The sequence below is a fragment of the Protopterus annectens genome, chromosome 8.part0, assembly GCF_019279795.1.
Source record: "Protopterus annectens isolate FY-2018-M chromosome 8.part0, PAN1.0, whole genome shotgun sequence".
In the NCBI taxonomy this organism is placed as follows: Eukaryota; Metazoa; Chordata; order Ceratodontiformes; family Protopteridae; genus Protopterus; species Protopterus annectens.
In genome coordinates, this window is record NC_056741.1 from 999397805 (window position 1) to 999423972 (window position 26168).

At 44.2% G+C, this 26168-nt stretch overlaps 1 protein-coding gene across 1 annotated transcript in view; it reads right to left on the minus strand.

Moving 5' to 3' along the window:
- LOC122809192 (beta-1,4-galactosyltransferase 3-like) overlaps positions 1–26168 on the minus strand; it is a 974722-nt gene that overhangs the window by 863209 nt on the left and 85345 nt on the right. The window contains exon 2 of the mRNA XM_044080500.1: positions 10724–10828. Within this exon, the coding sequence (XP_043936435.1) occupies positions 10724–10828 (105 nt within the window). The remainder of the gene's footprint in view (positions 1–10723; positions 10829–26168) is intronic.

The window sequence follows — 26168 nt, forward strand, 5'->3', positions numbered from 1 at the left end:
TTTTTTGGTTAGTTTTTCCTGAAGATCTATGGAGCACATCCAATTATCTTTTCTGATAAATGGAAAAACTGACTGTAAAGTGACTATACGGAACTTCGATATTTTACAAACTTGTTTAGCTTGCTGAGATCTAGAATTGATCTCCAGTCCCTGGTCTTTTTTGGAACTAAAAAGAATCGTAAGTTCCGGATCCTATTTGGTCTGTGGGGACCTCTCAGATGACTTTTTTGAAGCAACGAGATAACCTCTGGTGTTGCACAGTCTATTTTATTGCGTGGTATCAACTGGTAAAGACCGATTTGTAGGGGATTGGAAACAAAGGGAATCAGGTAACCTCTGGAAATTATATTTTGTACCCATCGATCTTGGGAAAGTTGTAGCCAGGCGCTTGGGTAAAGTGAGACTACCTCCCCCACTGCCTTCAGAGACGGACAGTTGGGCAACCCTTCAGGGGCGATGAAAGGGACGATCTGAGAAAGCATCTATCACCCTGGTGTTGCGGACCCCACCCCTAGCGTGGCTCCTTCCATTATAACCTCCCCCTCTGTCTCTAGGTTTGGGCTGACCTTATGCTTGAGGGAAACCTTTTTGGGATTTACAGAATCACATTTTCCCTCCTGTTTGACCCTTGGGATAGGGTCTGGAAGGAAGGGAGAAAGACTCCAACAGCAAATAAGGTTTTCCCTTCCTGCTCATACCTGGTCAAAGTCTCTTTTACCTGAGGTCCAAAAGAGTTGAACCATCAAAGGGGACAATGGAAAAGGAAGACTTGAAGGATTCCGTAAAACTGCATAGACGCATCCAGGAATGTCTCCTAAGAGAGATCCCTGCTGTGGCCACCCTGCTTGCTCCATCAGCTGCATAGGAAATCAACCTCATGGAGGAGTTAGCAATAGAGGTAAGGGTGGAGAGCTGCGCAGATACTTTGTCAGCAGATCCCAAAGCTACTGATCCCTGAAGGGTATCTTCCAACTCCTTTAGATCCCTTTGAAGCCTAGTAAAATGGGACAGGTAATTCAGCAATCATAAGGTAAAGGCCGCTGAAGAAAAGGTACGCTTTCCATACCTAGCCATCATCCTAGACTCTTTATTAGGATGATGGATATTTGAAGAAGTCTCTGATAACTCCTTTGTGGCTGCTGCTACCACCACAGCATCCACAGGTACTCCCCTTAGAAATGATTTGTCTTCTGGAGCAGTGATAAATTTGTTTGGCCTCTTCGGGACAGGCTCCACTGTGTCTGGAGAGGTCCAAGCTTTCCGAGATATGACCCCTAACAGTTGGTCATATGGCGGTGTCACCCAGGAGGTGGAAGGTCAGGATCCAAAAGCCTCATGGTATACCGATTCATCCTCAGTAGGGTTAGAGATCTTCCAATCACCCCTCTGTCTAAGGATCTCAACGATGTCTGCAAAAGAGACATCCTCAGAGGGGGATCTTGGGGACCCTTCTGACTCATCCAAATCAGTGTCATAAGTGACAGACTCGGGTGAGTCAATGTGCTTCCTCTTACAAAGTCTCGTCCAAGGGACCTCTCTAGTGGGGTAATCTGGGGAGGTCTTGGAAGAGGGGACACCTCCAATGGGGACTCCTTGGGGCTCTGGTTCCCTACACTTAGGGGTAGGTGGGGGAGAAGAGGTTGCTGCTGGTTGCTGGAGGGACTTCGGGTCCAATGGCAGGGCTTTAGCACTAGACAAAGCTTTATCGCCTCAAAAGCATTACCGCCCTGCTCCGAAGAAGACCTTTGCTCTGAGGAAATGGAAGGTAGACTCAGAGTAGGAGGGGCAGGCTCCGAAGCAGACGTGGGAGCCGAACACTAGCCTAAGCACCAAGAGGGAGAGTCGGTTCCAAAGAAAAACCAGGGTGACTATCCCTCTCAGTCTCGACTGGAGAGCGTGGGCTCCCAGACCCCTCTGCTCCAAACTGACCCAATGAGGTTAGAGTTATCGGTTCTGAGGAACCAGGAAGAATTCTCAGAACTGAAGGTTCCAGCACTAAAGGACCTGAAACATTAGACTCTGAGAGCAAAGCAGTCGGAGGAGGAACAGTAGACTGAAGATGGGATGGCTCCAAAGCCTTTGGGTCCAGAGGAGCTAAAGTTTTTGCCAGTGCCGGGTCACAGAGCAGCCTCTTTACCACCCGCTCTACATCCTCATCAGAAAGTGTCCTGGAGGAATGGGTGGAGATAGACAGATCTCCTCCTTTCCAAAATCGGAGCTCTTAAAGTTGGTGAAACCGGTTCCAAAATTGTTGAGTGTCTCGACAGAGAAGATAGTCTCGGCACCAATGAAACAGACAGCACAGAGACTGCTGAAGCCAAATCGGAGCCAGAATTCTTCAGCTCCACTGCTTTTGATTTCTTCATCGGATACACGGGAGGAATCTATGGAGATTTCCTTTTATGACTTTTAGGAACGGTCTGACCTTGTTCCAGCTGTTCTTGGAAGGAACAAGTCATAAGGCCCCTATCGATAAGTTTTCTTTTCCTTTCATTAAGAACCCTGGTGCTGAAGGCATGACAGAAGGTACAGGGTTCTTGCAAATGAGCCTCTCCAAAATAGTACACACAACTGGTGTGACTGTCAGTTCAATGACACTTTCTGAGAACATTTATCACATTTTTTAAAGCCAGAAGGGTGGTGTTCTTTGTATTCTTTGTCTTTATCATTTGACATATTTGCGGTGGTGGTGCTGCGGTACCGTTGTCGCCTCACAGACGTCGCACATTCGATTCTCAGAAAATCTTCTGTGTGTCGACATGCGTGAATGGGCGTTCCTTCGTTGAAGGTTGTGCGTTAGGCCCAGCAAGCCAGCACGTAAAAATCTACTGCCAATCATTAGCAGACCGGAGTTCCACTGTGACGACCCCTAACCGGGAAAAGCCGAAAAGTACAGAGCAATAACAAAACAAAAAAAAAAAACAATAATACAACTACAAGAAGAAAAAAACAATTTTTAATAGGGGGAGACAAAACCTAGCACACAGAGGAAAGGCCCTCTAATTTAAATGGGCAACCTTGGCCCTCTAACTAAAATGGGCCGTACAATCCTTAAGAAAGGGGACAGGGGTAGCAAACAATCACTAGGAAAAAACTATTACAGAGAAAAGTGAACAAAAATATTTCACTTGGCCAATGAGCCAGTAAGAAGACAACCTCGAAGCTTTCGTGGCAAACAAGATCTGGGATGTTGCTGTGGTGCACCATGGGATAGCCTCAAGCCAGTAAAAGCTCTTGACCTTCAGTATTGGCCGAGTTGGAGCAGAGGATTGGCTCCAAACCCATCCAGCAAGAATTATGGCGTGATAGGACTACATAACATTTAATTTTTTGGATATCACTGTTAGTTTATCTGATGACTGTTTTGACATCATCTTTAAAAAGGATGTGCAGGCTGCAAGATACGTGCATTCTCAGAGTATGCATCAAAATTATATTTTTAAAGGTACTGTGTAAAGTCTATTTCTACGGGCCAGTAGGTTAAATACTAAGGAGGATGCATTTTTGCAAGACTTAGAAGTCATGAGTAAGGACTTCAGTTGAAGAGGATATGATTCAGAATTGTTGGATGTTATGAAAGATGAATCCATCAATAGATGTGTTGATACAGGGCAGCCATACTTGAGATCTGAGTAACTGCAGTTAATATGCCAAATGAGAAAAGACCTGGTTAGGCATATGAAATGTATTAAACAGATTATTAATAAATATTGGCCTATTCTTACTTCTAATAGTGAAATTAAAGAATTTATTGGTCTTAAACCAAATTTTGCACAAAGAAAAAAAAAATTAAAACAGCTTCTGTGTTATAAAGATATGCCGCGATATAAAAAAAAACTATCATTGAATAGTAAAGGAAAGTACAGTTTTGTACCTACCATAAATGTAGATGTCCGATAGGAATGCATCTGCAGTCCTTACAAATAGGTTGTCCTGTCGTCAGGCAGCCCTTCGGTCGGCCGGATTCCAAAGTCTGGGTCTGGCCTCGGCTGGTGTCGCACTTCACCCGACGTCATAGCTGCAGTTATTCGGGTATAAAGGCATCAGCCGACGCCATTTTCCTCAGTGTTTCTTGCCGCAGATGCCAGGTGCCCTCTAGGAAGGCTAAATTTGGATAAATGCAAATGATTCCAAATAGTAGAAAGCAAACAAAAAATAGGCATGTATGTACATATATACAAACAAATACACCATAATAGATTCCCCCAGCTAGCTACAAGATGGGCAAATACCCTAGGAGTACCACAGAGGGGAAGGAGGGTGGGTAATCCTGACTGCAGATGCATTCCTATCGGACATCTACATTTATGGTAGGTACAAAACTGTACTATGTCCTTCAAGGATGCATCTGCAGTCCTTACAAATGGGTAGAATACCATAGCCAAACTGGGGGAGGAGGAGAAATAAAATTATGGTGTAGTTAAGATCCTTTGCAAAACAGCAGTGGCAAAACCTGCTCGGGATCTGGAGTATAAAGGTAAATTATAATGCTTGGCAAATGTATGCACGGAGCTCCAAGTAGCAGCCTCTAAAATGTCTTTGGTAGCCACTCCTCGTAGAAAAGCTGTGGTAGTGGCTGTAGCCCTTGTAGAGTGAGGTCTGATGTTTTCTGGAGTTTTCTTTCCATGGTAGGAGTAACAAAATCTAATGCAATTTCCTATCCACTTAGAGATTGTCTGTTTTGAAATTGCTTTTCCTTCCATTCCTGTTGCATATGCTACCAGTAGCTGGTCAGTTTTCCTATTGCCCTTGGTCCTGTCCAGGTAGTAGCGTAATTGTCTATGCACATCCAAGGTATGCAACAGCCTTTCTCCCCTGTTCTGTGGGCTGGGGAAGAATGTAGGTAGGTGGATAGCCTGATTCAAAGATACTCTGGAGACCACCTTAGGCATAAAAGTAGGATTAGTTCTCATGGATACTCTATCTTGATGGAAGATCAGGAAGGGCTGTACTGCCATTAGTGCCTGTAGCTCAGATACCCTTCTTGCTGAAGTGATTGCCAACAGAAAAGCAGTTTTCCATGATAAGTATTGTAATTCTGCTGTTGCTGCTGGTTCGAAAGGAGGAAGTGTCAATTTTTCTAGCACAAAGTTCAAGTCCCATGCTGGCAATGGTGGCTTCCTAGTGGTTTTACATTTTAATTCCTCTCAGAAACTGCCTGAGCAGAGGATGTGAGAAGACTGGAGGATCCAAGTTGTATTCTGCTGAAATAGCTGATGCATGAATCTTGATGGAAGAATAGGACAGGCCTTTGTGGAAGAGCTCTGCCAAGTATTCCAGGATGTTGGCTATGTTTACCAGTGACACATTTTCTCCTTTGCAGTACTCCAAATGAAATATCTTTTCCATTTTGCTGAATATTTTTTTCTTGTTGAGGGTCTGCGAGCCTCCAAGATAATGTCTTTAACCCTTTGGGATAAATTTGGGTTATTTGTTCTTATGCAATGTTCCAGGCAGTCAGCTGCAGTGTTTTCAGGTTTGGATGCAGGGTGTTGTAGTTGTTCTGTGTTAACAGCAAGGGAACAAGGGGTAGAGGCCATATTTGTTCCCGAGACATGCTCCTCAGTAATGGGTAACAATGTTGTCTTGGCCAGTCTGGAGCTATCAGAATGATCTTTGGACGGTCCTCTTTGATCTTCAATAGCACCTTGTGCATCAAAGGAAGTGGTGGGAATGCATATGCTGTCAGGTTTTTCCAGCTGAAGGATAGGGGGTCCACCTTCCAAGCAAGTGGGTGGTATGTCCTTGTGCAGAATTTCTTTAGTTGATGATTGCGTGGGGATGCAAATAAGTCTATTTGTGGGAGGCCCCATTTTCTTTTAATTGTTTTGAAGATGTCCGGATGCAGCATCCATTCGTGGGCATCCGTGGTAGTTCTGCTTAGTATGTCTGCTAGAATGTTTTCTTTTCCTGGTACAAAAATTGCTTGTAACTGAATGTTGTAGCTCAGGGCCACATTCCAGAGGTCCATTGCCATCCGGCATAGAGGGTACGAATGTGTGCCTCCCTGTTTGTTGATGTACCACATAACTGTGGTGTTGTCTGTCCTTAACAGTTGACCTTGTCGAAGAAATGGTCTGAATGCCTGAATTGCCAGTTTTACTGCCAGCATTTCCTTTTGATTTATGTGTAAGCGCAGCTGGTCTTGAGTCCATAAACCTTGAATGCACTTGTCCAGCATGTGGGCCCCCCAACCGAGGTCTGAGGCGTCCGTTGTGATGGTTTGGCTTGGTTGAGTGTTGTGGAAAGGCAATCCTTTGTTTGATTGACAGGCCTGAGCCCACCATTGGAATTCTTGCTTCAGGCATGGAATTATTGGAATTTGGGTTTCTAGGCTGTGCTTGTGCTGAGACCATAAATTCCTTAGGTACCACTGTAACTTTCTCATATGTAGTCTGGCATGTGGAACCAATATTATGCAGGATGCCATGAAACCCAAGGCTTGTAGGACTTTTCTTGCTGTTAGATGATTCTGCTTTGTTAATGCCAAGTAGTAGAGAGGGAGTTGCTCCTGTTTTTCTACTGTTAGGAATGCCATTTGTTTCGTTGTGTCCAGCTCTGCACCCAAAAAGGTTATCCTTTGGGATGGTATCAGTCTTGACTTTTTTATATTGACTGTGTATCCCAGAGCTTGCAGCAGGTAAATGACCCTTTTCAAGTCTTCTGCTAGCTTGTTTTTGTTGTCCGCTTGTATCAGGCAGTCGTCCAGGTAAGGGTAGATTTGGATTCCCTGAAGCCTGCAATGAGCAATTACTGATGCCAGGCATTTCGTGAACACTCTGGGTGCAGTAGATAAGCCAAAGGGCAATGCTGAGAATTGATAATGCTCTGATCCTGCAAGAAATCTGAGGTATCTTCTGCAATTTGGTCGTATGGGGACGTGCAGGTATGCCTCCTTGAGATCTAGAGTTACCAGCCAAGACTCCTTGCCCAGCAGGGGAAGAAGCTGCTGTAGGGTCAGCATTTTGAATTTTGGAACAATGAGGAATGTGTTTAAAGCGGACAGGTCGAGAATAGGTCTCCATTTGCTTTCTTTTCTTGGTACCAGGAAGAGCCTGGAGTAAAATCCCTGTCCTTGCTCCATAGATGGTACCTTTTCCACAGCTCTCATCCGTAATAATTGAGCTATTTGTTTTAGAGCTTCTGCCTTTTGATTTGGAGGTAGGTTTGGCATTCCTCTCTTCCCTGGTAGAGTATGGAAGTGAAACCTGTAACCTTGGTCTATTGTCTTCAAAATCCACTTGTCTCTTGTGATGTAATGCCAGTTTACTGAAAATAAAGCTAGCCTTCCGCCCAAGGGTGCTTCTAGTTGTTCCCTGGTAGGCGGTGCTAGAGCCAAGTCACTGTGATTGTCCTGTAGCAGTGGTGGTGGCTGTATCTGTGGCTGCACCTCGCTGGTTGTTACCCTGCCACTGGCGTCCCCTGTAGGCACCCCTGGATTGGCTTCTGCCTCTTGAACGCCTATTCCTGCCTCTCTGAGCTCTGGTGGAGTCTGGAAAGGACCAATTCTTGGAGGGCCAATTCCTGCTAAACCTTGGAGGTTGGACCTGTAAGAAATCTTTCACTGTTTGGACAGATTTTGCCTTCTCTTCCATCTTCTTCAGCACCTGTTGTGCAGGAGAGCCAAAGAAATTGATCTTGTCCATGGGAGCATCTAGTAATTTTGATTTGACATGGTCTGGTAAGGCCTGCTCTTTTAACCACGCATGCCTTCTGATAACTGTGCCAGTCATGGCTGATCTAAAGGAAGCCTCCAGTGCATCATAGCCGCATTTTAAGGAATGGTTACTGACTTGCTGAATGTTATGTACCATTTCCTGAACAGATTTTTTGTCTAATGGTTCATCCGAGGACAGTTTTTTGGTTAACTGGTCTAGCATAAAGTCTTGATACTGGATCATGTGGAATTGACAGTTCAAGGCCCTAGCTGAAAGAGTAGCAGAAGTGTAAACTTTTTTACCCCATCTCTCTAAGGACCTGGATTCCCTATCAGAGGGGAGGGGTTTTTGGCAGAGGTAGCTGCTACAGCCTTAGGGCCCTGGGAGATAGTCTCAGGATCTGCAAAGGGAGCCTTATACAAATGGTGATGCGTGTCCGGGACCCTGTAGTACCTATCGGGCTTAGCAGGGGCCGGAGGTAGAGAATCAGGAGCAGTACAAGCATCATTAAATGCATCATCTACAACAGAAAGAACTGGAGGTATGGCTAAAGGCCTATGTTGTGGTAAATGCAGAAAGGTTCTAAGCCTTTTTCTGGAGTCTGAAAAATCCTGGCCCTGCCACTGAAATTGTTCCCTCATAGCATGCAAGGTTTCCCCAAAGGAAAATTCCTCAGGCGGAGAGGCAGAAGGAATGGACTCCTCAGCATCAGAGTCTTCATAAGGGGAAAAAGGAGCCTCTGGAGGGTTTGTGTTATCTGAATCATCAGAGGAATCATCTGTTGAAACAGGCTCAGGGGGCTCTGCTCTAGGCCTCTTCTCTGGAGGTGGGTGAGAGGCCCTGTCAGGTTGAGGTTGGGATCCCCGGATTAAAGAAATGAGGTCCTCTGCTAAACTAAGCATTTGTGAACTAGGCCTGTGAGAGGGGGTCTTAGCAGGCACAGTTTTAGTAGTTTTAGCTGCTTTGGCCCTGGCAAAGGCCTTAATGGACATGGATGCAGGTGGCCTAGCAGCTCCACGTGCAGGGGTAGAAATATCCAAGGGGATAGTGTCAGATAATTCCTGAGAAACTGTAAGAGCAGGAGTGATTTCAGAAGCAGATTCCACCAGGTTGGAAGAGGCCTCGGTAGGAGGTAAGTTTTCGGCTGAAGGAAGAACCGCTTGCTCGGTTTCAGCCAAACCCGAGACACTCGCGGTTGGCTTAACCGCGGTTTCGGCCGAAACCACGGACCGCGAGTGTCGGTCCTTTTCCTTGCGCTTTTTAGATATTTGCGTAGTCGGAGGATCCGACGGCATAATGTAAGCAAAATCGGAGCCGAAAAACTCCTCAGCAAATTCCGACCGACGTCTAAGCGTCCGTCGGTTAAAAGAAGCACAGGCTAGACAAGCTGCTACGTCGTGGTCTGGGCCTAAACAAGGTAAGCAGTAAGAGTGGAAATCTTTATGAGGTATTTGTTTCCCACAAGTTAAACAGTTATTCACTTTTCTGACATCGGCTGAGGCAAGAAAGAGTCCCCAACGGGTACTTAGCTTTTAGAAGTCTTCGTGACGTGTTCGGTAGTAGTAATCTCTGGTTCTGACCGACCGGCACTTGCGAACAGCTTCTGCTTGAGCGCCACGGCAAGAAAGACTGAGGAAAATGGCGTCGGCTGATGCCTTTATACCCGAATAACTGCAGCTATGACGTCGGGTGAAGTGCGACACCAGCCGAGGCCAGACCCAGACTTTGGAATCCGGCCGACCGAAGGGCTGCCTGACGACAGGACAACCCATTTGTAAGGACTGCAGATGCATCCTTGAAGGACATCACATCCCTGTCATCAGTGCAGCTATTGTAATGTTATTAATACTGACAGTATTTGAACATCCTATTTCTGGTATTACTTTTGAATTTAGAACCTTTGCTACTTGTCAAACAGAGAATGTGATTTATTTGGCCAATTGTGTTGAATGTCCGAGTTTTTATATAGGTAAAACTAACCTGAAGTTAAAACAAAGGATTTGCTCTCACTTCTCTGAGATTCAGAGAGAAGTTGAGAATAATGCCCTTTTTAAACACATTCAGTTAAAAGGTGATACACATTACTTTAAATTTTGAGTAGTTCAAGTTGTAAATGTAGGTATAAGGGGTGATGACATCAGACTTCAGATTGAGCTTGCAGAATGCAAAGATAGGCTATTTTCGAGCTTCTGTGTATCCAGGACTGAATTCTCAAAACAGTTTAAAACCTATTCTTAAATATAAACAAGACTGTATTAATTAGTAGTTGTATTGACCAATCTCTGTATGTATCTGTATGTTTTATATTGTCTTGTTTTTATCTTATGGCTAGGAATGGGTTAATTATGTCTGTGACTTTTTAAAATATGCAATTGAAGGTTGATTCTTATTGGCTGATTTGAATACTCATTGTGACCATTCACCTAGCTATTTTATGCAATGAGAAAGAGCTTACGCTTGAAAGCTTTACATTTGCCTTATTAATCTTTGGACACTTTAAAGTCACTTTAACACTCCCAAAAGGTCACGGTCTATACCTGCTACAGATGGCCTGGAGACAAGCAGTGGTAACATGTCATGTGGTCTAGCTGAGGGAGGAAGTGATGGTGAGTAGAAACTAAATGTACACTCTCTCTTGACAGCAGTATGACAGACTATATACTACACAGTTCTACTACAGAGTAAGAAGCCCTGCTATGGGACTTGAAGCAATGCAGGCCTTATATGTGAGAGGAGGCACATATGGGAATGTACTTACTTTGCCTTTGAGTCACAGCGAGTACTGCCCCAGAATGCACAGAGATCATAGAGAGTAGTGTAAACAAGAAAAAAAACTCTCCCTTCCTGCAGTATGATGGCCTCAATTTCTGGTGGCACAGCTCTTGCTCCAATAGAGACATTACAGTAGTCAGTGTGTATTAAATGCATCAGAGTTTGAAGTCAGTAGTTTAGGGAAAGCGGACTACGAAATTTACTAAAACAGATGCCAAACATCAGATATGCAAATGTTGCTATATCTGCACGTCTTGTTAAAGTCATTTAACACAATGAAATGTAATCTATACCTTTTGGGATTCTCCTCATTGCCTCTATCATGGTCATGCCTGATCATCTTGTAACGGCCGATATGAGCAGGAGGTCTAGAAATCAACATTCCACTGAGAGAAACCCTGAATAAAAAAAAAAAAAGATTATACTGCATTATCAAATATTAGTAATTATGCCTGGCAAAATACAACTAAAAGTTTCAAAAGTAAGGATATTAAAATTGTATGAAGGTATGTTTACCATAATGGCAGATCTTTAAGGGAAATTTACTATAGCCAAAAAATCATACATGACATTTGACTTAAATTTCACCTTACCTGTGTCACAGCCAGGTCCGAAATTCTAAAATCTGCAACATCCTTTCCTGCAGTTACCAATGCAGGTCTCACACAGAGTGTTCTAATAAAGATATGCATGTGCCTCCCTTGCATATTCCAGAATATATCCCACACCAGTGAGCTTTTTTTTTTTTTTTGTTTAAAGTCCCTCACAACAACATATACAATTTTTGTATACAGAATCCAAAATCCTAGGATGAACTACACTAACCTTTATCCAAAGAACAGAAAGACTGGTTTAGTAAGCATTTGTAGAAGTCAAGTACTACTCGCCAAATAAACTTTTTAGCATGCATGTGAGAATATGTAGGAGAGCTTCCTATGAAGGAATGACTACAGAAAGGCTAGTAGATAATACTTGTGAAGAAACAGATTTGATAACCATAATGTAAAAGCTGTGACAGAAAGAAAATGATATGAAGAGAAAGAATAGAAGCAGACTAAGTTTGAGAGTCAACCTTAAGTAGGATTCAACAAAACTTGACTCCTTCTCCAATGCGGATACAGTCATGGTAGTAGTATATTTAGATAATGTATGGTGGGGCGCAAACCTCTACAATAATGCCTGGATTGCAACATGTGAAAGAGGTAAATACATAAAGGTGGAAGCAGTAAAGATGAGGTCTTACTGATTTATGACTAAACAAAACACACAAGCCTTATACACAGAATACAAAGCCCCGATATCCTGAACTATTGGTGGAATAGAAAACTAACAAAATTAGTAAGGAAAAAGCTTCAAATTAAAACAATTTGGATCAAGCTCCTTAAAAAATGTAAAACATTTTGTAAATTATTGAAAAAATAAAATTAAAATGTGCAAAATTCCTTATCAAGAGTCGCGAAGAGTGCTGATTTTAAAAAGTTTTATAGTTATTTCAGCAATCTCAAAATGGCTAACAGACTTGGTCCTATTCTTAATTAGGGTACAATTATTCATAATTCTTCTGAAATAGCTGAAGTTTTAAATGACTATTTCATGTATTAAAATTAAGGGTCACTTTTCAAACTGGTCAGAGATAGTTATTGGTGTCCCACAGGGGTCTGTTTTAGGCTCTGTATTGTTCAATTCCAGATAAATCTCATACTTCACATCCTACAGGATATGGTGAAATCTGCTTTAAATATGGTTAAAAAGAAAAGTGGTGCAGGGTCCTGTCTCTATAAAGAATATTTGAGTAAGAACTTACAATAACCATAGATGTCTTCTCTTCCATGTTGCAGTATTCATAACCTTAGGGAGTTGCTGCCTGCAGCATCAGACATGCGGCCAGTATCCCAAAGTTTTAGAAGCCAGGGTATGTGTGATTTTACATTCAGGGGCCATAAACTGACGTTGGCTATATCTGACATTTGCACATACCCAATTCAGAAATTGGCTGCCGCATAAAGAGAGAGTTACCTCAGGAGCAGGAGGAAAGATCTCAAGCCAAACTTCCCCAGGCACACCAAAACAGTGTTATAAGTATGTCCAAGAGTGTCTATATTATATTAACGTACAATGAAAATAGCGACTGCCTATTTCATCGTACCGATATCTAAACAAAATATCGAACTGAAGAGCAAATTTTTTCCCAGGGAAAAAATTTGCTGCTCCGTAAAAAAACAAAACAAAACTTAAACACAAATTTAAGTGGGGGGCTTTGCCCCCTCCCCCCCACACCTAAATATACAAACTCCGAGATCACACCATAGTGGAGGAAATAGCAAATTAGCGAAGTCACGGCCCACTGAATGTTTTATCTGTGAAAAAATTTGATGTTCCGTGACTTCGCTATTTTGCCATTTCAACAGTATCGGTACCGTCATATAGACCCGTTCAAGAAACAAAGGGATAGGTGAGTGGGACTGAATACTGCAACATGGAAGAGAAGGACATCTATGGTTATGGTAAGTTCTTGAACAACTATTCTATGTCCTTCTACTCTCATGTTGCAGTATTCATAACCTTAGTGAGATTACTACAGCTCTCTAGGAAGTTACGTGGGAGGTAGGTAGGGAAGCAGAGTCAATGAGACTCGGCAGAACGGACCGAGCAAACCCTGCTCTAGCCCTGGAGATCAGATCCAATATGTAATGCTTGGTAAAGGTATGTACAGAAGACCAAGTTGCAGCCTCTGACAGAGGCGTAATCGACACCCTTGAAGAATGCTGAAGGGGAAGCTGCTCTGGTGGAATGGGCCTTGACAGGTGAACTCAGTTGCCTTCCATGAAAGGAACTGCAAAAGGCTATCGCCTTAGAAATCCAAGAGGCGATTGTGGGTTTAGACACTGCCCTGCCAAGTGCTCTAGGATGGAAGGAGACAAGCTGGTCAGACTGTCTGATAAGTTTTGTCTTGTCTAAGTAGAATCTCAGCTGCCTATGAACATCCAGGGAATGCAAAGCCCTTTCTGAGGAGTTCTGTGGCTGAGGGTAAAAGACAGGGAGATTAATGGCCTGGTTTAAGGAAATTTCATTAACTGCCTTGGGCATGAAAGAAGGGTTAGTTCTGAGACAAACCCTATCTTTATGAAAAATCAGATAGGGAGGGGAAGCCATAAGGGCGTGGATCTCAGAGACCCACCTGCTGGCAGAAGTAAGGGCCTGTAGAAAAACTGTTTTCCATGTACAAAATTTAAGGGAGGACGAGTGGGCTGGCTCAAAGGGGGCCAATGTAAGCTTTTCCAGCACAAAGTTAAGGTCCCAAGGAGGAGAAATAGGTTTATGAGGGGGTCTTATGTGAAGGACCCCTTTCAAAAACAGCTTGACTTCCAACCTGGAAGCTAGAGGTGGAGTCAAGGGAAGGCTAGCAAAAATAGCAGCGAGGTGTACTTCTACTGATGAGCAGGTCAGTCCCGAATGTAGTAACTCACACAGGTAGGAAAGGATCAGTGGAACAGAAACTAGAAATGGGTCCTGTTTTTTCTTGAGGAACCAATGGGAGAATCTTTTCCACTAAGTAATTTCTCCTGGTACTAAATTTCCTGACCTCCTGCAGAACACTATGTCCCTCTGAGTATAGGTGTCTAAAAGGGATCAGAACCCTATCACCCACACAGTGTCAGTTTGAGATGGAGTAGATGGGGGTGAATAAGGGATCCCCTGTCTTGTGTGAGTAGGTCGAAGTGGTGAGGTAACCTGTGCTGATTGCCCTGGGCTAAGAGGTAGAGTAGGGGAAACCAATGCTGTCTTGGCTAAAAGGGAGTCACCAGCAGGATTTTTGGTATGTCATCCTGTATTTTCAAGAGGACTTTGTGAATCCAAGGAAAAGGAGGGAAGGCATAAAGGAACATTCCCTTCCATGAAAAGAAGCCACCCTCCATGCTTGTGGATGGGAAGCCTTGTGCAGAAGAGGGGCATCTGTTTGTTCTGGGGGGAGATACCTCCCTGTGAAGCAGCCATTCATGGGAGGGTGTCAAGGTTCTGCTGAATGTGTCTGCCATCCCATTTTCTTCTGATGGGATGCAACTGCCTGCAAGTGAATTTGAAGTGCTGCTGCCAGGGACCCCATCTATATAGCCAGAATGCAGAGGGGGTACGACTGTTTCTCCTTACTTGTTTATGTACCACAGGACAGTCATGTTTGTCTGTGATGACCTTCAGGATGCCTGGCAGAAGGATGTCTTGGAAGGCCTGTAAAGCCAGGGATAGGGTCTTTAGCACTTTTAGGTTGAGGTGGTCCTTCCTTTCCTGAATGGTCCACTCTCCCTGTACTTTGTGCTGATTGTTGGCATGGTGAAGGATAGCTCCCCAACCTAAATCTGATGCATCTGTGAATAGATGCTGTTTTGGTGGGGGAATCTGAAAGGGTATCCCTTGGCTGAGGATATTGGTGGCAATCCACCAGGAGAGTAACCTTTTTAAACAGGGAAGAAGAGGAAGTTCTGTTTCCAAGGGATGAGTGTGTTGGCACCAAAAGTTTCTCAAGACCCACTGAAACTTCCTCATGTGCATCCTGGCTAGAGGGATCATGGGAATCAAGTAGGCCATGTACCCTATTCTGAGAAATTCCCTGGCTGAGATGGTAGTTGGAGGTAAGCAGGGAGTGGAAGAACAGAGAAAGAAATTCAACTTTCTGGGTAGGGACAAACACTGACATCAAGTCTGTCCATATCCTGCACCCCAGGAAGACCAGGTCTTGAGGAGGAGTCATTTGAGACTTTAGGCAATTCATTGTGTAGCCTAGACTCTGTAGAAAGCTGCAAACCATGTCCAGTTGTTTGGATAGGGGGTAGCGGATCCTTGTGCAGAATAGGAAGGTCATCCAAGTAGGGATAAATTTGTATGCTCTGCAGTGTGCAATGGCTGGGGCTAGGTACTTTGTGAATACTCTTGGCACTGTGGAGAGGCCAAAGGGTAAGGCAGAGAACTGAAAATGTGATGAACCCATTGAGAAACGTAAATATTTTCTGTAAGGTGGGAAGATGGAGATATGTAGGCAAGCTTCCTTCAGATCTAGTGAGGCCATGAATGCTTGCTGAGGTATGAGGGGAAGGAGATGCTCCAATGTGAGCATTTTGCAAGTGGGCACTTTGAGGAAGAGATTGAGATGGGATAAGTCAAGGATGGGTCTCCAAGGGCCATTTTTTCTTGGGACCAAAAACATCCTTGAATAAAATCTGTTGGCTAACGGATCCTCTGGTACTTTTTTCTATAGTCCCTTGAGACAGAAGTTGGCTCAGGATAGAGGTAAATAGTGGCATCTGATTGTGAGGGGGCTTGAGGTAGTCCCTGGAAGGGTGGTGTAGCCCACCAAGTCATAAAGCATCCCCACTGGATGATGGAAAGCACACACTTGTCTGAGGTGATTTTTTGCCACTAGGGTAGGAACAGGGTAAGATGTAGGGATAGGCGGATGGAACTGGTTAAGAGATGAGAGTCACAGAGGAAGACCTCTGTCTTAGTCTGGCCACCTCTGAAAGGATGATGGTGTGGAGGTAGTAGAAGACCTGGCAGCAGACTGTTTTCTGGTATGCCCACGTCCCCTTGACTGAGAAAGAGAGGAATGAGAGGACTGCCTCTTGACAAAGTAAGGTCTTTGGGGTTAATTTCTATGAAATCTGGGGACAGGTGAGACTACTAGATGTTTTAAATTTTGTAAGTCTTAACCTTTTTCCTGTAGAGACTTTAGAAACTCTGCAGAGGCTGCTCCAAAAAGGTCTTTGTTGTCCAAGGGTGCATCCAACAACTTAGCTTGGGCATCCAAAGGCTGAAGTCTCAACCATGAAAAACTCCTTAACACAGAGCCAGAAGCAGCAGATTTAGAAGAAGCTTCTACAGCATCATAGCTGTACAGTGTGTGTCTGGTCACTTGAGAGTCCATGGAAATAAGGGCACTTAATTGTGCCTTAAAAGGAGATTCTGGGACCTCTGACAGAAGAGTACAGGTCTTCATCAGGGAATCTAAAGCAAACTTGGCCATATGGGACTGATAATTAATAGCCCTAATGGCCAAGGTGGATGAAGTATATACCTTCTTCCCTAACCTGTCCATAAATTTGCCATCTTTATCCATTGGAAACAAGGAAGAGGAAGGTAGTTGCCTAGAGGACTCATCAGGTGACACTGCAATGACTGCAGGGTCTGCAGGAGGGTTTTTGAAAAGGTACTGCTCCTTGGCAGACACCTTGTAGAATCTGTCTGGTCTTTTAGAAGCAGGAGGCTGTGATTCTGGCCTTTGTGAGGTGTCAGAGAAAGCATCATTGAATGCTGGGAGTAAAGGTGGGACTGCAGATGGTGAAGGCTGCTCCATCTGCAATAGTTGCAAGTATCTCTTTTTAGTGTCACAGACATCTGACAGTTCCCACTTAAAATGTTGCCTAAGCAGTGAAATGGCATCTCCAAAGGAGAAATCTTCTCCAGGGGAGTCAGGAGCAAGAGACTCTTCCTTCAGGGTTAACAAAATCTTTGGGGGAGTCTAACTGGGAACAGTAAGTTAAGGACTCATCTGAGGAGGAAGACTCTTCCTCAGATAGTACCTGAGGAGCAATTGGTAGGCCTGGATGAGGGATCTGGGTTTGAAGAGCCTGAAAAGCCTTAAACAAAGTCTGAGAGAAGGACTCCCTGGGTGGAGTAGGATCTTTAGAAGTGTGTTTCTCCTTTTGCTTCCTGTTTAAAGGAGTGGAAGGGAGCAGACGTGTGCCTAGGAGCAGTCATAATAGTGTATGGCAATGCTGTAGTAGTAGTAGGGCCCTCCGAAGCCAGGACCCGTGGTTCCCCCTCAACATCAGGTTATGATGGATGAAAAACCTCAGTAGATGTATTGTTGAGCATCTGGAGCACTGGCTTCCATTTTGGCTCCCGGTTGCTGCGCAATACCCGACGTCTGGAGTGATCCTGGGCTGATATTTGCCTCCCGGATCTCACCGGACAACTGAGGCGCAGCTAGGGTGTCTAGCCTAAGCTTCTTGGCCTTCTTCCTTGGTGGCTTCTCGGATGGACCTGATCCACTTTCCATACCGGATGCCAAACGTCTTAGGTGCTGATTTTCTAAATACAATTTTAAAGCCGCCAGGCAACTTCTAACGGTTTTCAGAACAAAGGATTGGCAAATAGTACAGGCTTTGTAATCGTGGGCCTCCCCTAGACAAAATAAGCACTGCGCATGTGTGTCTTTATACAGGATTTGCCTACCACAAGCACACTTTCCCATAGTAGAAGACATGTACGTCTGAACCAACAGCAAAGAAACAAGCAAAAATCCCACAAGGGTACTTAACTCAGTGCGGACAGCTGTTAAACGATCAAGAAATCGGAAGGCCGATGTCGAGCAAATGCCAGATTGCAGAACTGGCGATTGGACATCTGAATCTCGATGTGGCAGAAAAGTTCTGAACTGGGTACCTGCAGATGTCCCAAATATAGCCATCATCAGTTTATGACCCCTGCATGCAACGTTGCACGTATCCCGGCTTCTAAAACTTTGGTATACTGGCCGGATGTCTGATGCTGCAGGTAGCAACTCCCTAAGGTTATGAATACTGCAACATGAGAATAGAAGGACATCAGGTTATTTCATTCATAATCTTTCTAGTCAACTGATACATCATTTAACCTCATTATGTAATATATTACTGACCAGTGATGGATTCATGGAGGCTGGTAATTACTGTAATGATGCAGAAGTGGATCTTATTACACTGTCATTCAACAAGTGTTTTGAGAGGTGTTTATCATCACTTCTAAACATCCATGGGCCTATGCTAGCACTTGTTGATCTGATGATTTTATGTGGAAAAGTCAACTTTTTCCAACTTGATTGGATTTTATGAAACTGTTAGTGCAGTCTTAGATAACAGTCTCAGTGTGAGGGTTGCATACTTGTATCCATAGGCTTTTGATACAGTGATAATTCACTGGTAAAGCATAAGTTGAATACTTTTATCATTGAACAGATTAGGTGTCGACTTAGACATAGATGTCAAATGGTTAAAGTTCAGGGCCACTTTTCAAACTGGTGACAGGTTGCCCGTTTTAGGTTCTATACTGTTAAACTATTTTCATTTTTGCCTGTTAACACTTTCTGACCATCTTAATATGCTGATGGCATTAAAATTGGAACATTTTAATATCCTTATCAGATTATTTAGCTTTCAATTCATATGTATCCAAACTATTTGAATGGTTAAATAAAATGGGTCTTAATATCAATCCATCTAAGAGTGGCGCTATGCATTGTAATTTCAGACACAACCTTTTAGTTTTGGAAATCATGTTACACAGGAAGTGAACAAATACAGACACCTTGGTGTGTAAGTTGAACCTTAACATTTAATTTAAAGAAATACATATGTTCAGGCAGAGGCAGTCTCTCATGGGCCTCCCCCCTCCTGAGAAAGGTTCCGACAAAATCTGTACCAGTCTTACTGAAATTATTTGCAAGGTATATTATACCTACAATTGAATACAGCTCATTATTTTGTACATATTCAACAAGTGACCTCTGCATATTAAAAGCAGTCAAAGAAAATTCACTAAAAGAATAATAAAGTGCAGGACAACACATATCGGAAATGTTTTATCTATCAGTTATCGCCGGTTACTTGGTTCATAGGTTCATACTAGGCTATCTGCCCTAGGGCATTTATAAGCCTAGCCAGAGTTGTGTGGCTTTCACCACCCCTTAGGTTGAAGAATACTATACCCATTAGTTTGCCATGCCTCTGTCCAGCAGTGATACAGAGATGATCCCCGGGGTAAACCTACGATCTCCCATCCACTGGTCAAGATTCCTCTTGAACAGAGCCAGCGAGGTGCTCCGTCTCACATGGACCGGGATTCTGTTCCACAGCATAGGGAGTCTCTGGGTGATGAATCTGTCCCTCCAGCACGTCCTATTTATATCCGTGTTGAGGTTTAAGTCTCTTGCTCTTGTGGCTCTGGTGGATTTGGATTTTTTGAGGTGGAGCATGTCCATTAATTCTGGGTTGGACGTGGCCTTGTATGTCAGGCACAGGTCACCTCTGAGCAGACGGTATGCGACTGAATAGAGCTGGAGTTTCTTCAGTCGGGCAGCATATGGCATATTTTTGAGCCTTTATCCTTTTGGTGAGGAACTTTTGGGGTCTTTCCAATTGCTGCAGGTGTCGGGTAAGATACATTCCGAATGGGGCATTGTACTCAATCATTGGTCTGATAAGTGAAGAGTACAGGGGAACAATGACCTCCCTTGATCTGGATGTGAATCCCTTCATAATCAGGTGAGCAATGTAGAAGGTCCTCCTAACCACTTTGGCAATGTGAGTGTCAAAAGAAAGGTTACTGTCAACTTGGGTCCCCAGGTCCCTGATAACCTCTTCTGTGCTTAATGGATTGCCACCTATGTGGTAACTTGGGGTTACCTTGTTTTACCAAAGGGTATGACTATACATTTTTGGCGTTTAGCTTAAGGCCATGGCTCTGGCACCAGTTATCCATTTCTATGAGACCTCTCTGAAGGATATCTGTGTCTGATGGATTTTCAACTATGGCCCAGTTTGCAGTCATCTGCAAACTTTGTCAGCCACAATCCTCCTATGTTTGCCTGCACTTCTGAAAAGTAGATGCCGAACAAGAGGGGGCCCAGGACTGAGCCCTGTGGGACATCGCTTGTGACCGGCTTGGAGTCTGACATGGCATCAGCAACTCTAACCCTGTGGGTTCTGTCCTTGAGCCAGTTTGCAACCCATCTTGTGACATATGGGTTTACATTTAAGCTGGTGAGCTTTTCTATGATACCCGAGTGGGGTATTGTGTCAAAAGCTTTTGCAAGGTCAAGATAGGCTGTGTGAACTGCCTTACCCTCATCAATGGCCTTGGTGACCGTTTCAAAAAAGTCAACCAAGTTCAAGATGCATGATTTGCCCTTGACAAAGCCGAATTGGGTAGGATCCAATGTCTGTAGGTCCCCTATGTCTTTATTTATGAGTTCCATTATGATCCTCTCCATAGCTTTGCAGGCCAGGCTTGTTAAGCTTATGGGGCGGTAATTACCAGGGTCCGTAGAAGCACCGCCTTCGTGGAGTGGGACCACAGTTGCCGTACGCCACTCTTTGGGTACGTATCCTGTGGTAAGGCTAAGATTAAACAGCAGCCTTATGTGTGGGTTTAGTTCCTCATTGAGTTCGTGTAGCACACAGCCGGGGACACCATCCGGTCCCATTGATGCTGTGTTTTTAGCTTTAGAGAGAGCAGCTCTCACCTGGGCATTTGAGATGATTGGGAGGCTACACTCTGCTGGGATAGATATTTCTCCTTTGGGGAGGGAGGGGAGAAATTTTCACTGAACCTGTCTGTCAGTATGTTTGCAATGTCTGTGGGTTCAGTGATTTTTGTATCATTTTGGACTAATTCTGAGCATATCTGGGAGTTTCCACCCAGATTTCTAACATAGCTAAAGAAAGCCTTATGATTGTCTTTTGAGTCCTTGGCGATTTTTCTCTCAAAGTTGGCCTTGGATGATTTTATGAGTGATCGTAGTTTTTACTAGTATTGATCAGAGATGTCTTCCTTTAGGGATTTTGCTCTGTCTTGTAGTAGCTTTCTCCTCTTGTTGTAAAGTTTGTTTATGGCTGGGGTCCACCAGATCGGGCGCTTGCCTTTGGTGGAAAGGGTCTTGATTTTATTTGGGATTGCTTGATCCATGCAATCCTGGAGGTGCTCGTAGAAAGCATTTGTAAGGGATTCAGCAGCGTGGGTTGTGGTTTCCAATGGCTCAGGGGCCTTGAAGTATACCACACCAGTCTTAAGAAGTGTGAAGTTGGCTTTTGAGAAGTTCTTCACTGTGGTCTTTTTTGTTGGGGGTGGGGGCAGGATGTGGATCTCCAGTGAGATTAGTTTATGGTCTGATCTCACCAATGAGGGATATACTTCCGGTGTGGAGCATTTTGTCCCCATGTTTGTGATGATCAGGTCTAGTATATTTTCTCCTCTCGTGGGAATGGTGACAAGTTGTTCCATAGCATTTGAGTTTATGAACTCCAGGAACCTTTGGGCTAGGGTATTGGGGCTTGAGTAATGTTCCCAGTCTATGTTTGGGTAGTTGAAGTCACCCAATATGATGGTGTTTGGAGAGACATTTATACTCTCCAGTGTCTCCAGGAAGGCTGTGTGGGGTTCCTGAGTTTGAGAGGGTGGCCTGTAACATGCTACAAACTGTAGAGCAGTTTTGCCTATGGTTAATTGCACCTGAATGGTCTCTGATGCTTCGTGAGTTGCCACCAGCCTGGAGGTGTGGGTATCCTTGATGAATATGGATACACCCCCCTCCTTTTGTGGTACGGTCCGGGTTTTGGGGCCGGAACGCATGATATGAGGTAAAACCCGATAGTGCCGGGGTGCTCTCAGGAGCCTTGAACCAGGTTTCAGTCACAGCACAGACATCGATGTTCTCCATACTGAGGAGGGCTTCGAGGGCGTGCATCTTGAGATTGACTTCTGGCATTGAGCAGCATTACCCTTAGTTTTTTTCCATTATTGTTTTCTAGGGTGGTGGGTTTAGAATTTGAGCCTTGTCTAAAAAAGGCACTATGTGGATGGCAAGAGCCTTTGCCAATATCCGGAATCCCAGGGGTGACAGGTGCAAGCCGTCCCTTGCGAAGCAGCGTGGCTTGTCAAGCATGTCATTCCAGGCAGACAGACATTGGATCCCCTTAGAATGACACCAGAAATTAAGCCAATTATTAAAACTGATCATTTTGTCTCTGTATTGTGGCATCATTCTTGGTGAAGGTAGGATACTGCTCAGGGTCAGGGTCATACCAGCCTGGGCTACATAATCTGAGAGCTCCTTTATGTCTCTTTTCATGTAGTCCAGGATGTGCCTAGCATATCATGCAATTTATGATAAAGAAATAAAACTTTTGTTCAATGTTGAGTTGCAGCAATCAGGGAAAAACTTTTCATGAGGTAAATTACACTTTTCAAACTTTTCAAAAATCGCAGAACAACTTTTAGATTAAGGTTTACCACCAAAAGTGTTATAAGATCATGGAAAAGACTGCCATTACAGGTAAGGCAATGTAACTCACTAGAATTGTTCAAGAAGTCTTTAGATACAATGTTTTGGTTTAAATATCTAGTCTATGACCTTGAAGCTTGTGTAATGTTGGCCAGTGACCCCTTGTACAGCTTACCAGAATCTATGAAACTATTAGAAAAAAAAGTACAGTTTTGTACCTACCATAAATGTAGATGTTAGAGTGCTCATACAGCTGCAGTTATTACAGATGGGTTATCCTGCCATCAGGCGGGTCCTCGGTCGTCCGAATTCCAAAGTCTAGGTCCGGCGTCGGTTGTCGTCACTTCTTCCCTGACGTCAGTGCGGCAGGGGTACAAGAGAGGCAGCCGACGCCATTTTCTTCAGTTTTTCTTGCCCCAGATGTCAGGTGCCCCCAGAAGGAAGGCAAAACAAAGTTATGCAAACATGCAATATAGAATAATCAAAAAACAGTAGTTGCAAGCAAATACACCATAAGAGAATACCCCAAATAGGTTGTATGATAAGGTGTTTGTCATAAGGCCTGTCCTAAGAGGGGACAGAGGGGGGGGGGTAACCTGGACTGCAGCTGTATGAGCACTCGAACATCTACATTTATGGTAGGTACAAAACTGTACTATGTTCATCGTGCATACAGCTGCAGTCATTACAGATGGGAAGAATCCCAAAGCTAAGTAAGGGTGGTAGGCACTAAGTGGAACTAGGAGGAGCGAGGATGCCCTGCAAGACTGCTGTGGCAAAACCCGCTCTAGATTTGGAGTATAGTGGAAGGTGATAGTGCTTGGAGAAAGTGTGCACTGAACTCCAAGTGGCTGCTTCCAAAATGTCCTTGGTAGGAACCCCCCTGAGGGAAGCTGCAGAGGTAGCTGTGGCCCTGGTGGAGTGGGATCTGATGCATGCAGGCACAGCTTTTCCATGAAATGAGTAACAAAAGCGTATGCAGTGGGCTATCCATTTTGAAACTGGATGTTTGGAAATAGCCTTTCCTTGAGCACCTGTAGCATAGGACACAAAGAGTTGCTCGGATTTCCTGAATGGCTTTGTCCTGTCCAAATAATAACGAAGTTGTCTGTGAATGTCCAAGGAATGTAGTAGTCTTTCCCCTTTGTTTTGTGGATTTGGATAAAAGGTAGGCAAGTGGATAGTCTGATTCAAAGCTACACTGGATACTACCTTTGGCATAAAGGTAGGGTTGGTTCGTAAGGAAACTCTGTCCTGATGGAAAATGATGGGTTGCACAGCCATGAAGGCCTGTAGCTCCGAAACCCTGCGTGCTGAGGTGATAGCCAGAGGAAAGGCTGTTTTCCATGACAAGTATTGCAGTTTTTTTGAAGCTGGCTCAAAGGGAAGAAGGGTCAGCTTTTCCAATATGAAGTGGAGGTCCCAGGCAGGGACTGGTGATTTCCTTGGGGGTTTTATATTTTTTTGCCCCTCTGAGGAACTGCCTTGTTGTATTATGCAGAAATGGCTGAAGCGTGGATCTTGATGGAGGAGAAGGAAAGTCCACTGTTTAACATCTCAGTTAGGTACTGTAAAATTTGAGGTATATTTATTACCCAAGGATTCTGGCCCTTTTCTTGATTCCAGGCACAAAATAGTTTCCATTTGGCGGAGTAGGCTTTTCTAGTAGAAGGTCTTCTGGCCTCCAAGATGACATCCTGAACCTCCTTGGAGAGGAGATTCTGTTGGGAAATCAAGGAATTCTCCATGCAGCTAGATTTAGGGTTTTGAGATGGCTGTGAAGGGTTTTGTAGTTGGTGCTGGGACAACAGAAGAGGGACTAGAGGTAGGATCCATGGTGGGGAATGTGTCAGGCTCTTCAGGAGAGGATACCACTGTTGTCTTGGCCAGTCTGGAGCAATGAGAATCATTTGTGGCCTCTCTGCTCTGACTTTTAATAGAACTTTGGGCAGCAGAGGAAGAGGCGGGAAGGCATAAACTGTCAATGTTGTCCAATTGAAAGAGAGTGCGTCCACTTTCCAGGCCTGTGGATGATAGGTCCTTGTACAAAATGTTTTCAACTGGTAATTTCTGTGGGTAGCAAAGAGATCTATGTCCGGCAGTCCCCATGCCTGAGTTATCTTTGTGAAAACTTGAGGATGAAACTTCCATTCGTGTGGATCTGTCATATTTCTGCTTAGGTTGTCTGCCAGTGTGTTTTCCTTCCCTGGCAGGAATTGTGCCTGTAGCTGAATTTGGAATTCCAGTGCTGTGTTCCATAGGGTCATGGCTTGCCTGCACAGGGGGTAAGAATGAGTTCCCCCGTTTATGTACCACATCACTGTGGTGTTGTCTGTCCTTATCAATAGCTGGCCTGGATGCAGTAGGTCTTTGAAGGTCATAATAGCATTTTGCACGGCTAGCATTTCCTTTTGGTTGATGTGTAGGTGCTTCTCTTTTTGGGACCATTTTCCCTGAATGCACTGATCTGTCATGTGTGCTCCCCAGGCGTAGTCCGAGGCGTCTGTTGTGATGATTTGAGTTGCTTGAGGTACACAGAAAGGGAGACCTGTGTTTCTTTGGCATGCTTGAGCCCACCACAAAAATCCTTTTGAAGGCATGGAATGAGTGGTATAATTGTTTCAAGCTGTGGCTGTGTTGAGACCATAAGTTTTTTAAGTACCATTGAAGTTTCCTCATATGCAGCTTTGCACATGGGATTAGTAGGATGCAAGATGCCATGAATCCCAGAGCCTGCAGGACTTTCCTTGCAGTTAGCCTGGTGAAAGTTGTCATTTTGCTGAAGTATTGAGACAGTTGCCCTTGTTTGTCTGGCGTGAGGTATGCCATCTGGGTGGTTGCATTCAAGCTGGCACCCAGGAAAATTATTTGTTGAGAGGGTATTAGTTTTGATTTCTTTTAGTTGACTGTGTATCCCAGGAAGTTCAACAGTTTTATTACAAACGCCAGGTGCTGCAACAGTATGTCCTTGCTGTCCGCTTGGATCAGGCAGTCGTCCAGATATGGGCAGATTTGTATTCCTTGTAGTCTGCAGAAGGTGATTACTGATGCCAGGCATTTCGTAAACACTCTGGGTGCAGTAGATAAGCCAAAGGGCAATGCAGAGAATTGGTAATGGGTTGAACCTGCAAGAAATCTGAGGTATCTTCTGCAATCTTGTCTGATAGGGACATGCAGGTATGCCTCCTTGAGGTCCAATGTTACTAGCCAGGACTCCTTGCCCAGCATGGGAAGAAGCTGCTGTAATGTGAGCATCTTGAATTTTGGCACCTGTAGATATGTGTTTAGGATGGATAGGTCTAAGATAGGTCTCCAATCTTTGTCTTTCCTTGGTACCAGGAATAGTCTGGAATAAAACCCTTGACCTTGTTCTTTTGCAGGTACCTCTTGAATCGTTTTCATGTCCATGAGAGCGGAAATTTGTTTTTGTGCCTCTGCCCTTTGATTTTGTGGCAGGTTTGGCATGCCTCTCATTTTTGGAAGGGTGTGAAAGTGGAACCTGTAGCCTCTGTCTATAATGTCCAGAATCCATTTGTCTTTTGTAACAATATGCCAATTTTTTGAGAACAATGCCAGTTTTCCGCCCAAAGGTGCTGCCATTAAAGCTTTGCTCGGCAGGTGTAGGGGGAAGTCATTGTGTCTGTTTTCTAAATGACTGTGATCTATCTTCGCCACCTCTTGGGATTGGTGCTTGCCACTGTCTGGCT